Source organism: Symphalangus syndactylus, chromosome 5 (assembly GCF_028878055.3).
Source record: "Symphalangus syndactylus isolate Jambi chromosome 5, NHGRI_mSymSyn1-v2.1_pri, whole genome shotgun sequence".
Taxonomy (NCBI): Eukaryota; Metazoa; Chordata; class Mammalia; order Primates; family Hylobatidae; genus Symphalangus; species Symphalangus syndactylus.
In genome coordinates this window covers 41,125,364-41,139,622 of record NC_072427.2, presented here as the reverse complement: position 1 = coordinate 41,139,622, position 14,259 = coordinate 41,125,364, and the positions used below count along the sequence as shown (strand labels likewise).

The 14,259-nt window shown below is 40.3% G+C and overlaps 1 protein-coding gene and 1 long non-coding RNA gene across 3 annotated transcripts in view; both read right to left on the bottom strand.

Annotated features, from left to right (window-relative positions):
* Window positions 1-1,417: 1,417 nt before the first annotated feature.
* MTFMT (mitochondrial methionyl-tRNA formyltransferase) overlaps window positions 1,418-14,259 on the bottom strand; it is a 28,093-nt gene continuing 15,251 nt past the window's right edge. For both annotated transcript variants that reach the window (XM_055276708.2, XM_063638944.1), the window contains exons 7-9: window positions 4,993-5,071; window positions 3,744-3,826; window positions 1,418-2,156 (exon numbers count right to left, since the gene is read on the bottom strand). In XM_055276708.2, coding sequence (XP_055132683.2) covers window positions 1,962-2,156; window positions 3,744-3,826; window positions 4,993-5,071 — 357 coding nt within the window. In that variant the 3' untranslated portion in view covers window positions 1,418-1,961. The remainder of the gene's footprint in view (window positions 2,157-3,743; window positions 3,827-4,992; window positions 5,072-14,259) is intronic.
* LOC134736618 (uncharacterized) lies at window positions 5,258-13,548 on the bottom strand. Its single transcript, XR_010120726.1, has 2 exons — window positions 7,725-13,548; window positions 5,258-7,688 (listed from the first exon to the last, which is right to left on the bottom strand). It is a non-coding gene; the product is annotated as an uncharacterized lncRNA (long non-coding RNA).

Genomic DNA, 14,259 nt, shown 5'->3' with positions numbered 1-14,259 from the left:
TCTGGTAACCAGTTTGAAGTTCTAGTTACACAGTAAGTGCTCAATAAATCAGATGACCACACAACTCAGTTTGCCTGGGAGAGTCCTGGTTTATGTCTGTTGCCCTGGAGTAATTATTATAAGTGCTTTCACTCATAAAAGCATCCTAACTTAGATGACCAAATCACCCTATCAATAAATGTTGAATTAACAAATGACTTAATGAATAGAGAAAGACTTTCACCGTCAGCATCTAGGCAGGAAAAGCCGATGTGTGGATTCTGTGGCCACTGTGCGTCCTTCTCCTCCAGAAGTGCTTGACTTTCCTGGAGACAGAGAAGATGAGTTTGCACACACCAGATGCTCAATAACCTTTATTGCATAAGTAAGTTGAAAAGTGTTAGCATGTTCCTACTTCAAGAAAACCTGGGCCGGGTGCAGTGGCTCATGCTTGTAATCCCAGCACTTTGAGAGGCCAAGGCAGGAGGATTGCTTGGGCCCAGGAGTTCAAGACCAGCCTAGGCAACATAGTGAGACCCCTATCTCTGCAAAAATTTTTTTAAAAACTAAAAAAAAAAAAATTAGCCAGACGTGGTGGCCCCACTTTGGGAGGCTGAGGCTGGAGGATCACTTAAGCCCAGGAGGTTGAGGATGCAGTAAGCAGTGTTTCACGCCACTAGACTCCAGCCTGTGTGAGACAGCAAGACCCCATCTCTAAAAAAATTAATGAAAAAAATAAAATCTGGATGTAAAATGTTAATTTATAGTACAGATCAATGTGGCAGAGATTATTAAATATTACCTATGTTTACTACTTGGTTAAATCTAGCTGGTAGTGAAATGTAAAGAGCTGGCTTTACTACTTATAGGAAATAAAAAATGCAGATTCAATACTCCTAAAATGCCAGTGGTGACACGATTTTTAAAAAATTAAACAGATGCACTGTTTTTAAAAAAACCTCTTCTCGGCCAGGCGCGGTGGCTCACACCTGTAATCCCAGCACTTTGGGAGGCCAAGGCGGGCGGATCACGAGGTCAGGAGATCAAGGCCATCCTGGCTAACACATGTGTAGGATGTGCAGGTTTGTTACACAGGTAAATGTGTGCCATGGTGGTTTGCTGCACAGATCATGCCATTACCCAGGTGAAACCCCATCTCTACTAAAAATACAAAAAAAAAATTAGCCAGGCATGGTGGCCGGACGCCTGTAGTCCCAGCTACTTGGGAGGCTGAGGCAGGAGAGTGGCATGAACCCGGGAGATGGAGCTTGCAGTGAGCTGAGATCACGGCACTGTACTCCAGCCTGGGCCACAGAACAAGACTCCGTCTCAAAAAAATAAAAATAAAAACAAAAAACCTCTTCTCAGTATGTACGTATGTACAGACATACACCAGTTAGGGTTGCCCTTGTTCTTAGGGAAAGATAATCTCCTTGAGTTTGGTATCATAAATACAAGTTTTATTTAAACATTTTTGTAATTCAAGTTAAAAAAAGCTGCTTTTTAACTATTATTACATAAAAAGTAGAAAGTGAGGCAATCCATCTTTTCAACAATAATCTTCTCTTCTTCTAACAGTGCCATCTTCTTTGAAAGTCCAGATAATTCCAGGCCAGGCACGGTGGCTCACGCCTCTAATCATAGCACTTTGGGAGGCTGAGGTGGGCAGATCACAAGGTCAGGAGTTCGAGACCAGCCTGACCAACATGGTGAAACCCCATCTCTACTAAAAATACAAAAATTAGCTGGGTGTGGTGGCACATGCCTGTAATCTCAGCTACTCAGGAGGCTGAGACAGGAGAATCGCTTGAAGGGAGGCGGAAGTTGCAGTGAGCTGAGATAGTGCCACTGGATTCCAGCCTGGGTGACAGAGTGAGACTCTGTCTCAAAAAAAAAAAAAAAAAAGTCCAGATAATTCCTTGTAAATAAGGTTTTTAATAAATTACAAATATGTAATAGGTTGTTATTCATCTTCTTCCTAACTACTCAATGCATTGTTGCATAGCAACAGTTTTTTTCTGCTTCTTCTTTGTTGGGAGTCTGAGAGTCTGAAATCTGCATTGGCTTGGTTGAGCTTGGGAATTTTTTTGGTACCAGGGGTGCAAATATCCATTGTAGAAGTCAGTAGCTGTTAGTGCTTTCTTGAGCATCACTGATCGAACACCAATCCAACCATCCTAAAGGGCAAAATACAAATAGTGAATAGGCAGGGATGGCAAAACTAAAAAGCCAAGTAAATATTAGTTTATAAAATTTTTATCATGGAAACAAACCAACAAACCTTTACTAAATACCTAGCTGCAAACAGCACTATACTAAGTAACATGTAGAATTCCTTGACTCTATTAGGTTGGTGCAAAAGTCATTGCGGTTTTTGCCACTGAAATTAAAAGCTTATTACCAAGGAGTGATAACAAATGTATAGATCTGTATAAACATTTAAATACAAAGGGAGCAGAATAAAAGGTATCTAACATGAAATACACATATAGGCCAGGCGTGGTGGCTCACGCCTGTAATCCCAGCACTTTGGGAGGCCGAGGCGGGTGGATCACCTGAGGTCAGGAATTCGTGACCAGGCTGACCAACATGGCAAAACCCCGTCCCTACAAAAATACAAAAATTAGCCAGGCGTGGTGGCGGGTGCCTGTAATCCCAGCTACTTGGAAGACTGAGGCAAGAGAATCGCTTGAACCCAGGAGGTGGAGGTTGCAGTGAGCTGAGATCACACCACTACACTCCAGCCTGGGCAACTCCATCTCAAAAAAAAAAAGAAAAAAAAAAAAAAGAAATACATGTATAGACCCAGAAAAGGACAGCGAGACATATGCATCCAACACTGTTCCAGAATAAGCTGGTGAGAGACAAAGAGAGGTTGATGGAGTTTTGTATTCACAGTCTGTAGGTCAGATCAATCTATCACACATTTTAAACATTTTCTTTTTTTTTTTGAAATGGAGTTTCGCTCTTGTTGCCCAGGCTGGAGTGCGATGGCACGATCTTAGCTCACCACAACCCCCGCTTCCTGGGCTCAAGCGATTCTCCTGCCTAAGCCTCCCAAGTAGCTGGGATTACAGGCCTCTGCCACCACGCTCGACTAATTTTTGTACTTTTAGTAAAGGCAGGGTTTCTCCATGTTGGTCAGGCTGGTCTCGAACTCCCGACCTCAGGTGATCCACCCGCCTTAGCCTCCCAAAGTGCTGGGATTACATGTGTGAGCCACCTTGCCTGGCTAAACACTCTTCTTAAGTATGAAATATCTCACATGAACACCATATGATGCAAAATACCTAGGAAATGGAAGGAATGTAGAACACTTCTCAGAACACACCATGATCTTATAAAACAATAATGATTCCAAAGTTATTTTAAATAGTTCAGAAATCTCCTCTTTACTACTGTTAATCAGTAAAAGCAAGTAGGATACATGTCCTGTAGTAGTTCAGCCAGATATTTTGATATGACTATCTTTTATGTTACCAAGCACAAGAGCTGTTAATTAAATTGGGCTACTGAAAATACACGTGTTCTTTTAAGAAAGCACTCAAGTTACTGAATCTTCTTTGATTGAGTAATAATAATGCCTTGGCAAAACTTCACTTTCAAAAAATTATGCTAGAGACTTCACTATTTCTTAGAAAATTAAACGATCTCCTGACCCAATCTGATGCACAGGCAGTTAAGTTCCAACTAAAAATAATAAATGATACAGACTATAACACAGTAAAACAACTATGATAACTTGAAACTAACGGAAAACATACCTTGCAATAAACCAACAGTATTTGTGACTGTTTGTGGTATATTACTGATCCTGGAATAAGAGCCTGTCCCGTTAATTTTGAATCTGAAGAATGGAAAAAAGATATACAAGAGAGAAAAGCAATTATGCAACTTCATAGTACTTCTTAAAAATCAAAAAACATCTTGGGAGGCAGTACTGATGCCGGAGAGAACACATTTGCTGATGTTGACTTTGTAAACCAAAACTTACAAGGAAACCACAGTGCTCTCTGTACATCAGAAACCCAAAGGAAAGCTTCCCATGCACATACAAAGCTATATTTCCTTTACCCAGTGACCACCTAAAATGCTGAATCTATAAGTTTTGTGTTAGCGCTTTGGTGAAATAACTAGCCAACGGGGGGAAATACATGGGATGTTTAGGATTTAGGCTGGCCCTTTCATCCCTGCCCAAACAAATCCTAATTCCTAGGTTCCTGGGGAACTCCAACTACCTCTAAATTAAACCAGCTTCCTCTGTGGCTCACATTCCTTCTGTCCACCATCTTGGGAGGATGCTGATGGGCCTTAGAATGGACTTGTGGCATGAAGTATGAATACACTCTGGCCTAGATTTTCACTGAGTTGCCCAGAAATTTTCATTATAATATTCACCAGAATGAAACTAATCGAGTCATTCTGCATTCTCTGAAAACCTTAAGGCAGGAAATCACAGAGCTTAAAATGGGATAGGAACACTGCTTTGCCTACTCCCCAGGGTCCTGTAATTTTTTTTTTTTTGAAATGGAGTTTCACTTGTTGCCCAGACTGGAGTGCAGTGCCACAATCTTGGCTCACTGAAATCTCTGCCTTCCAGGTTCAAGTGACTCTCCTGCCTCAGCCTCCCACGTAGCTGGGATTACAGGCATACACCACCATGCCCAGCTAAATTTTTGTATTTAGTAGAGACGGGGCTTCACCATGTCAGTCAGGTAGTCTCGAACTCCTGACCTCAGGTGATCCACCCGCCTTGGCCTCCCAAAGTGCTGGAATTACAGGCGTGAGCCACCGCGCCCGGCCAGTTCTTGTAGTGATTAAATGAGAAAATATATGAGAATGAGTGTTACAAAGAATAAGACAATAAGTGAATGTAAAGTATTATCATTACTGAACTGAAACAAACTAAAATAATTCTTATTTTTAGTAATTGTGACATATGATAAAACAGACGTATTTCCAGATAGACTACAGTGAAAACAGCTTCCATGTTAGCTATTCAAAAGTTAGTACCAGCAAGGACTGAACTGTTAACTTCTACCAAATCCAGAAGTTTAATGGTGTTCGCCATCCAGAGCGTCTGCAACGGAATCTGCAAGTAAAATTAAAGAAGGTATGATAAGGAATACATTCAACTCCCAAACCCTTTTCAACTACTATTTTGTGTTAATCTAGACTTTTCTTTCAATTACAGGAACTGGGAACTCAGTCACTAAGTTTGATGGAACAGACCATAAACACGACTCTCTACATCAGTGTTTCCAGGATTTATAAGATCTTGTTTTTTTTTTTTTTTTTTTTTTGAGACGGAGTCTCGTTGTGTCACCAGGCTGGAGTGTAGTGGCGCGATCTTGGCTCACCACAAGCTCCGCCTCCTGGGTTCACGCCATTCTCCTGCCTCAGCCTCCTGAGTAGCTGGGACTACAGGCGCCCGCCACCACGCCTGGCTAATTTTTTCTATTTTTTTTTTTTTTTTTTTGAGACGGAGTCTCGCTCTGTCGCCCAGGCTGGAGTGCAGTGGCGCCCTCTCGGCTCACTGCAAGCTCCGCCTCCCGGGTTCACGCCATTCTCCTGCCTCAGCCTCTCCGAGTAGCTGGGACTACAGGCGCCCGCCACTACGCCCGGCTAATTTTTTTGTATTTTAAGTAGAGACGGGGTTTCACCGTGTTAGCCAAGATGGTCTCTAACTCCTGACCTTGTGATCCGCCCGCCTTAGCCTCCCAAAGTGCTGGGATTACAGGCGTGAGCCACCGCACTCAGCCGATTTATACTATCTTAAATGTTACTTTTAAATCAATGTTTATATCTAATATACTAATATTTCCAATTAAAAATTATCCTTACGAAAAAATGCAAGCATTACATCAATTATGTTAAAAAATTTTAGAAAGTGATAGTATTCTGTATTTATTCCCATCCCTATAGGTAACGACTGTTAAGTCTGATGTGCATTTCCCTGTATTTTTTTCTACAAATATTATTATAAAAACTTAGAACACAGTGATAGAGACAGGAGACAGCCAAATGCCACCCCAGTCATTATACACAGTGGGCTTGCCTAAACATGTCCATGGTGAAAAATTCTGTCCCTTAACACATGCACAGTAAAGGAAATAAATCAATGTGGCGTGGCTCAGACTAAGGGCCCGCATGAGCACTGGAAGAATGGGGGTGGAGCCACCAGGAATTTGTGCCTTATGCAGGGGAAGAACCTGGCCTCTTCAGCTCCTGTGTGGTGGCCTGGTATTTAATCTGTGAGGTGGGAGCCTGTTGGCAGGACCCCCTCTTTTTTGCTGAGAGCTTTCTTTTAATAAATTCCGCTCTCCTCACCTTTCAATGTGTCCACGTGCCTAATTTTTCCTGGTTGTGAGTCAAGAACCCAGATTTTAGCTGAGTTAAGGAGCAAGAAGTCCTGCATCAATACTATTTTACAAGGACTTTTGTTATTGGACCATAAAGCATTGATGTTTCATCAGTACATACTTATTGATTTCACTCTATCTGCTGCACAGTAACCCATTTTATGAATACGTAATTTATGCAACTACCTTTATGATAGATATTTCAGTTATTTTCAATTTATTGCTATTTATAACACTATAAACTAGGGTAATAACCTTGTAGATATATCTTTGAGGACTTACACATTTCTGGATAATAGTTTTGGGGTTTTTTGTTTGTTTTTAAAGTGGAATGCCTGGGTTAAACAGCATCAACATTTTATTGCTAAACTGCCTGGATAAGTGAGAAAAAAATATGATAATCTCTTGCTGTTTATTATTAGTGAAGCTGAGGAGCTGTCCATGTATTTATGTGCACTTTTAATTTATTTATCTGTAACCTGCCTATTTATGCCCTTTGGTTATATTTTTTAAAACTGGGATGGTTATCTCATTAATTTGCAAAAATATTTTCTATATTTAGGAAATTAGCCTTTTAACTCTTATGTGTTGTGAATATTTTCCTCAGTTTTGTTGACTTTTAATCTTGGGGACAGCCATTTTTTCCATGCATAAGTTTTTTATTTTCATAAGTCTTTTCTCTCATGACTTTCGTGGTTCATATCATACTTAAAAAGGCCTACCCCACACTTTAAGATTATTAAATATTGTCAAATTATTCAGTTGTGCTTTTTTCTAGTCCTTGTGATTTTATTTTTTATATTTAAATCCTTAATCCATCTATATTTTGTTTTATTATGGTAAAAAACATGTAAGAAAAATCTACTCAATTAACAAATTGTAAGTATACCGTACAGTATTGTTAACTACATATGCATTGTTATAATATAGCAGTTACTATGATTTTAAAAGATAGGATTTGAGGGCTTCCCCCACCAATGGTTGGCCAGTTATCCCAATACTATTTACTAGATAATCCATCTTACCCCTCCCTCCAGTATGAAATACCACCTTTATCATGTAACACATTTCCAACATACCTGAGATCCTAGAGCCTGATTTAAATGTTAATAAAATTTAACACACACCAGGAAATAAGTTCTCTAAAATTTCTGAATTGAATGCATTTATTTCCAGACTGTAGTTCAATCCTCTATTTCATACATGAAGAGAGTGAGGCTCAGAGAAATGCAGCTATTTTTCCAAGGTTGGACCCAGCTAGTTAGTAGCAAAGCCAGGACTGGCTTCTGTTTTCTGATTCTCAGTGTAGTGCTCTTTTTATGACATCCCTTAAAGAGGGTATTTCAGCTCTTTTTATGACATCCCTTAAAGAGGGTATTTCACTTTCAGAAGAGTTAGGTTGTTGTAATAATTTGAACATTAAATCAAATAAGTAAATGAATTTGAAGAACAAGTTCATAACCGTATCTATGTCATAGCCTCTTCTATAACCTGCTGGCTCACTTTTCTTTCGCCTGCTTCAATAAAAGTTCTGAAACGATTTTCATATGTGCAATTTTTTTCTTTTAAATAACTCAAAATATTTTTGAAACATGCTTACTGACTAAAAAAGATTTCTATTTTCTGAGAGTAATAAACATGCTAGGTACATACTCAGAATATAGTCTTGTTCTTGAGGAGGTAAAGCTCACCTTATCATCAGAGCATTGTAGAAAGGAAAGGGATGGTAAGAATATAATCATTTTGGTGTCTGCCATCATTACTGCCAAAACAGTATGTTTGCATGAATTTACATTCACCTAGTTCATTTCCTTTGATCTTGACAGTTGTGTACATGGTCATTAACCCCACTTTAGAGGTAAAAAAAAAAAAAGCAGAAGCTCAAAGACAAGGGCCTTCCTCTCAGTTAGTAAAGGGCAGCTCTGGCTGCCCTTCTGGCAGTCTTTTATAGCACAAAGCTTTTCTCCGTGTACAGGGAAGATAAACTGCAGAGGGTAAGAATCATCATGTAGTAAGTTATAGGTACCAAGAGATTTCAAGCTACTGGCCTAAATTGCATCTCAGGAAGTTGTCTATTTGATATCTCCATATGAATGTCTTCTAACTTAACATATGTCAAACTTAACATGGCCAAAACTATTGATTTCTCTTCCCAAATTTGTTCCTCCCCAGACATCCTCATCTCAATTAAATGGTTCCATATTCACCCAGTTTCTCAAGCCAAAAATCTATGAATGATCCTAATTTATCTTTCCCTAATTTCCCAGATTCCATCAGCAAATTCCACTGACTCTATCTCCAAGCATAGTCTGGATGTCCACTTCTTTCTATCCACCATTATCATTGTTCCAAACTGCCATCATCTGTCATCTGGCTACAGTTGCAGCAGCTTCTTTTTTTTTTAATTTAAAAAAATTTTTTTTTAGAGACAGGATCTTGCTCTGTTGCCCAGGCTGGAGTGCAGTGGTGGAATCACAGCTCACTGCAGCCTCAACCTCCCAGGGTCAAGTGATCCTCCTACCTCAGCCTCCCGAGTAGCTGGGACTATAGGTGCATCCCACGATACCTAGCTAATTTTTGTATATTTTGTAGACACAGGGTTTCACCATGTTGCCCAGACTGGTCTAGAACTCCAGGGCTCAAGCGATCCACTCTTCTTGGCCTCCCAAAGTGCTGGTATTACAGGTATGAGCCACCACACCCAACCAGTTCCCTAACTGACCTCCACTCCACTCTCTAGCAGCAGCCAGGGCAACCTTTTAAGAATGTACATACCTAATCCCATTACTCCCTGCCGTGGCCCTCTGATGTCGTCCCACTGCACATCAATCCTACTCAATCTTGCTTCTCCCCTCACCTTAGCTACTCTCCATCTTGCCAGCTATGCTCCAGCCACACCAGCCTCATTTCTGTCCCTCAAACATGTCCATCTCTTTTCCATCTTGGGTTGTTTTTTGTTTTGTTTTGTTTTGTTTTTTGACAGCTTTATTGAGATGTAATTCACATACCAGAAAATTCACCCTTTTGAAGCTTCCAAATCAGTGGTTTTTAATAGACTCAGGGTCATTCAACCAATGCCACTCGTTTTTTTCTTGCCTAATTTTTAGAACATTTTCATAACCCCTCTTCCCCACAAAAAACACACATCCATTATCAGAAACTTCCCATTAACCTCTCTCCTCCAGCCTATGGATTTGCCTATTTTGGACATTTCATATAAATGGAATAATAACATATGTAGTCTGTTGTGACAGGGTTTTTTCACTTAGCATATTTTTCAGGTTCATCCATGTCATAGCATGTGATTATGGTTATGGCTGAGTATTAATAATATTCCATTGTATGGCTATATACCACATTTTATTTACACATCCATCAGTTGGATATTTGGGTTGTTTTCACTTTTTGGCTATTCTGAATAATGCTGCTATGAAGATTCGGGTACATATTTTTGTGTGAGCATAATGTTTCCAATTCTCTTGAGTATAAACCTAGGAATAGAAACGCTGGGACATAAGATAATTCTGTGTTTAACTTTTTGAGGAACCACCGAACTGTTTTCCACACAGGTTGCACCATTTTTAAGAGGTAAACATGGTACCACAAATGTATGAAGTTTCCAAATTTCTCCACATCCTTGCCAACACTAGTTTTTGTCTGTTTTTTGAATTATAGCCATCCTAATGGATGTGAAGTGGTATCTCACTGTGGTTCTGATTTGCATATCCCTAAAGACAGGTGAAGTTGCTAATCTTTTATGTGCTTATTGGCCATTCATATTATGTATCTGCTTGAAAGAAATGTCTACTCAGGGCCAGGTGAGTGGCTCATGCCTGTAATCCCAGCACTTAGGGAGGCAAAGGTAGGTGGATCACCTGAGGATAGGAGTTCAAGACCAGCCAGGCCAACATGGTGAAACCCCGTCTCTACTAAAAGTACAAAAATTAGTTGGGCGTGGTGGCGCGTGCCTATAATCCCAGCTACTTGGGAGGCTGAGGCAGGAGAATCGCTTGAATCTAGGAGGCAGAGGTTGCAATGAGCCAAGGTCACGCCATTGCACTCCAGCCTGGGCAACAAGAGCAAGACTCCATCTCAAAAACAAAAAAGAAATGTTTACTCAGAATTTTTGGCCATTTTTAATTGGGTTATTTGTCGTTTCACTGCTGAGTTATTATAAGAGTTCTTTACTCTGGATATGAGGCCCTTATCAGTTATATGATTTGCAAATATTCCCTCCCATTCTGTAAGCTGTCTTTTTCTTTTTTTTCTTTTTTTGAGACAAGGTCTCACTTTGTCACCCAGGATAAAACACAGTAGTGCAATCACAGCTCATTGCAGCCTCGACCTCCCCGGCTCAAGTGCATCCTCCCATTCCAGCCTCCCAAGTAGCTAGGACAACAGGTGTGCACCATGATGCCCAGCTAATTTTTTACTTTTTGTAATGATGGGGACTCACTACATTGCCCAGTCTGTTCTCAAACTCTTGGGCTCAAGCAATCCTCCTGTCTCAGCCTCCCAAAGTGCCGGGATTATAGGCATGAGCCATCATGCCTGGCCTACCTGTCTTTTTTACTTTGTTGACAGTGACCTTTGAAGCACAACTATTTTTAATTTTGATGAAGTCCAATTTCTCTATTTTTCATCTGATTGCTTATGCTTCATGGCATCATATCTAAGAAACCACTGCCTAATTCAATGTCATGAATATTTACACCTATATTTTCTTCTAAGAGTTTTCTAGTTTTAGCTATTCATTTAGCTTCTTTAACTTTTACATATGATGTGACATAGGGTCTAAATTCATTCTTTTGATTGTGGACATCCAGTTGTCCCAGCTCCATTTATTGAGAATACTATTCTTTCTCCATTGGATTGTCTTGGCACTCTTGTCAACAACAACAACAAAAAAAAAGGTTGGGGAGGGGGAGGGATAGCATTAGGAGATATACCTAATGTAAATGATGAGTTAATGGGTGCAGCACACCAACATGGCACATGTATACATATGTAACAAACCTGCACATTGTGCAAATGTACCCTAGAACTTAAAATAATAATAGTAAAAAAAGAACTATCTTTTGGGAACTACCTTTAGGAAAAAAAAAATCAATTGACCATAAATGTATGGATTTCTAGACTTTTAAAAAAATTTGAGACAGTCTCACTCTGTCACCCAGGCTGGAGTGCAGTGGTGTGATCTCAGCTCACTGCAACCTCCACCTCCCAGGTTCAAGTGATTCTTGTGCCTTAGCCTCCTGAGTAGCTGGGACTACAAGCATGCGCCACCACATCTGGCTAATTTTTGTAAATATTTTTAGTAGAGATGAGGTTTCACCATGTTGGCCAGGCTGGTCTCAAACTCCTGACCTCAAGTAATCCACCTGCCTCAGCCTCCCAAAGTGCTGGGACTACAGGCATGAGCCATCATGCTTGGCCTATTTCTAGACCCTTAATTCGATTCTAATGAGCTATAGCCAGTACCACACTATCTTGGTTACTGTAGTTTTGCAGCAAGTTTTGAAACTGAGAACTATAAGTCCTCCAATTTTGTTAGTTTTGGCTATTCTGGGCCCCTTGCAATTCCATATACATTTTAGGAGCAGCTTGTCAATTTGTACAAAGAAGCCAATTGGGATTTTTTTTTAGGAATTGTGTTGAATCTGTACATCAACTTGGGGAGTAGAGACATCTTAACAATACTAATACTACGTTTATCCAATCAATGAATACTGGGGTCTTTCCATTTACTTAGGTCTTCTTTACTGTTCATTAGCTCTAATAGTTTTTCTGGAAATTCTTCATGATTTTCTATATGCAAGATCATATCATCTACAAATACAGACAGCTTTACTTCTTCCTTTCCAACCTTTTGTTTGGTTGCCTTTTGTTTCTTTTTTCTTGTCTAATTGCCCCAACAGAACAAAGTTAAATAGAAGACATTTAACTTTGAGAGAGCAGACATCTTTATCTTCTTTGTTATCTTAAGGGAAAGGCTTTGTCTTTATTTTCTTTCTTCTTTTTTTTTTTTTTAAGAGACAAAGTCTGGCTATATTGTCCAGGCTGGTCTCGAACTCCTGGCCTCAAGCAATCCTCCCGCTCAGCCTCCAAAATACCTGGGACTACAAGCATCCACCACTGCGCTTGGCTTCTTTCATTAAGTATGATGTTAGTTACAGGGTCTTCATAGATGTCCTTTATCAAGTTGAGGAAATGCTCTTCTATTTCTAGTTTATTGAGGTTTTTTTAAATGTGTTGGATTTTGTCAAATGCTTTTTCTGCATCTATTGAGACAGTGATGTAGCTTTTGTCCTTTATTCTACTAATATGATATGTTATATTGACTGATTTTCATATGTTGAACCAACCTTGCATTCCTTGGATAAATCCCACTTGGGGCAGGGTGTGATGGCTCACACCTGTAATCCCAGCACTTTGGGAGGCTGAGGTGGGCGGATCACTCAAGTTCAGGAGTTTGAGACCAGCCTGGCCAACATGGTGAAACCCCATCTCTACTAAAAATACAAAAAAATGAGCTGAGCATGGTGCTGCATGCCTATAGTCCCAGATACTCAGGAGGCTGAGGTAGGAGAATTGCTGGAGCCCAGAAGGCAGAGGTTGTAGTGAGCTGAAACTGCACAATTGCACTACAGCCTAGGCAACAGGGCGAGACACCAACTCAAAAAAAAAAAAAAAAACCCAAAAAACAATCCCACTTAGTCATCATGTATAATCCTTTTTTATATGTTGCTGGATTCGGTTTGCTAACTCTGTGGAGGACTTGTGCATCTATATTCAGGGATATCAGTCTGGAGTTTTTTTTTCTTGTGATTCTTTGGGTTAGCCCACCTTGGGTTTTGCACTAGCTGTTCCTCTGCCTGGAATGCTCTTCTCTGATCTAGGCATGGCTGGCTCCTTATTGTCTTTCAGATCTCAGCTTAAGTGTCAGAGAGAGGCTTTCCCCATCACCAATCTAAAATAACCTCCAGTTATTCTATCACATGATCCTATTTTTATTTTCATCAAGGAATTCATCACACTATTTGATTTTTTTTTTTTTTTTTTTTTTTGAGATGGAGTTTCGCTCTTGTTGCCCAGGCTGGTGTGCAATGTGCAATCTCGGCTCACCATAACCTCCACCTCCTGGGTTCAAGTAATTCTCCTGCCTCAGCCTCCCAAGTAGCTGGGATTACAGGCATGCGCCACTAGGCCTGGCTAGTTTTTTTTGTATTCTTAGTGGAGACAGGGTTTCTCCATGTTGGTCAGGCTGGTCTCAAACTCCTGACCTCAGGTGATCCGCCTGCCTTGGCCTCCCAAAGTGCTGAGATTACGGGCGTGAGCCATCGTGCCTGGTCTTTTTTTTTTTTTTTTTTTGCTTTTGAGATAGAGTCCTGCTCTGTCGCCCAGGCTGGAGTGCAGTGGCGTGATCTTGGCTCACTGCAACCTCTGCCTCATAGGTTCAAGCAATTCTCTTGCCTCAGCCTTCCTAGTAGCTGGGATTACAGGCGCATGCCACCACGCCCAGCTAATTTTTTTGTGTGTTTTTAGTAGAGAGGTTTTCACCGTGCTGGCCAGGCTGGTCTCAAACTCCTGACCTCAGGTGATGCATCTGCCTCAGCCTCCCAAAGTGCTGGGATTACAGGCGTGAGCCACTATACCTGGCCTGATTTTTTTTTTTTTTGCTTATTTGTTGTCTGTCCTCCCACAACACCTGTATCTATAGTACCTAGTACATTGCTTGACACATAATAGGCCTTCAATAAATATTTTGTTTAATGAATGAATGAATAATAGCAGCTATCATTTAATGAGTACCTATTCTGTGCCAGATACTGTACAAGATGCTGTAAATACATTATACCAGCTCTGATATTCCAATGAACAAACTAAAGCTTGGAGGTTAAATAACTTTCTTGAGTCT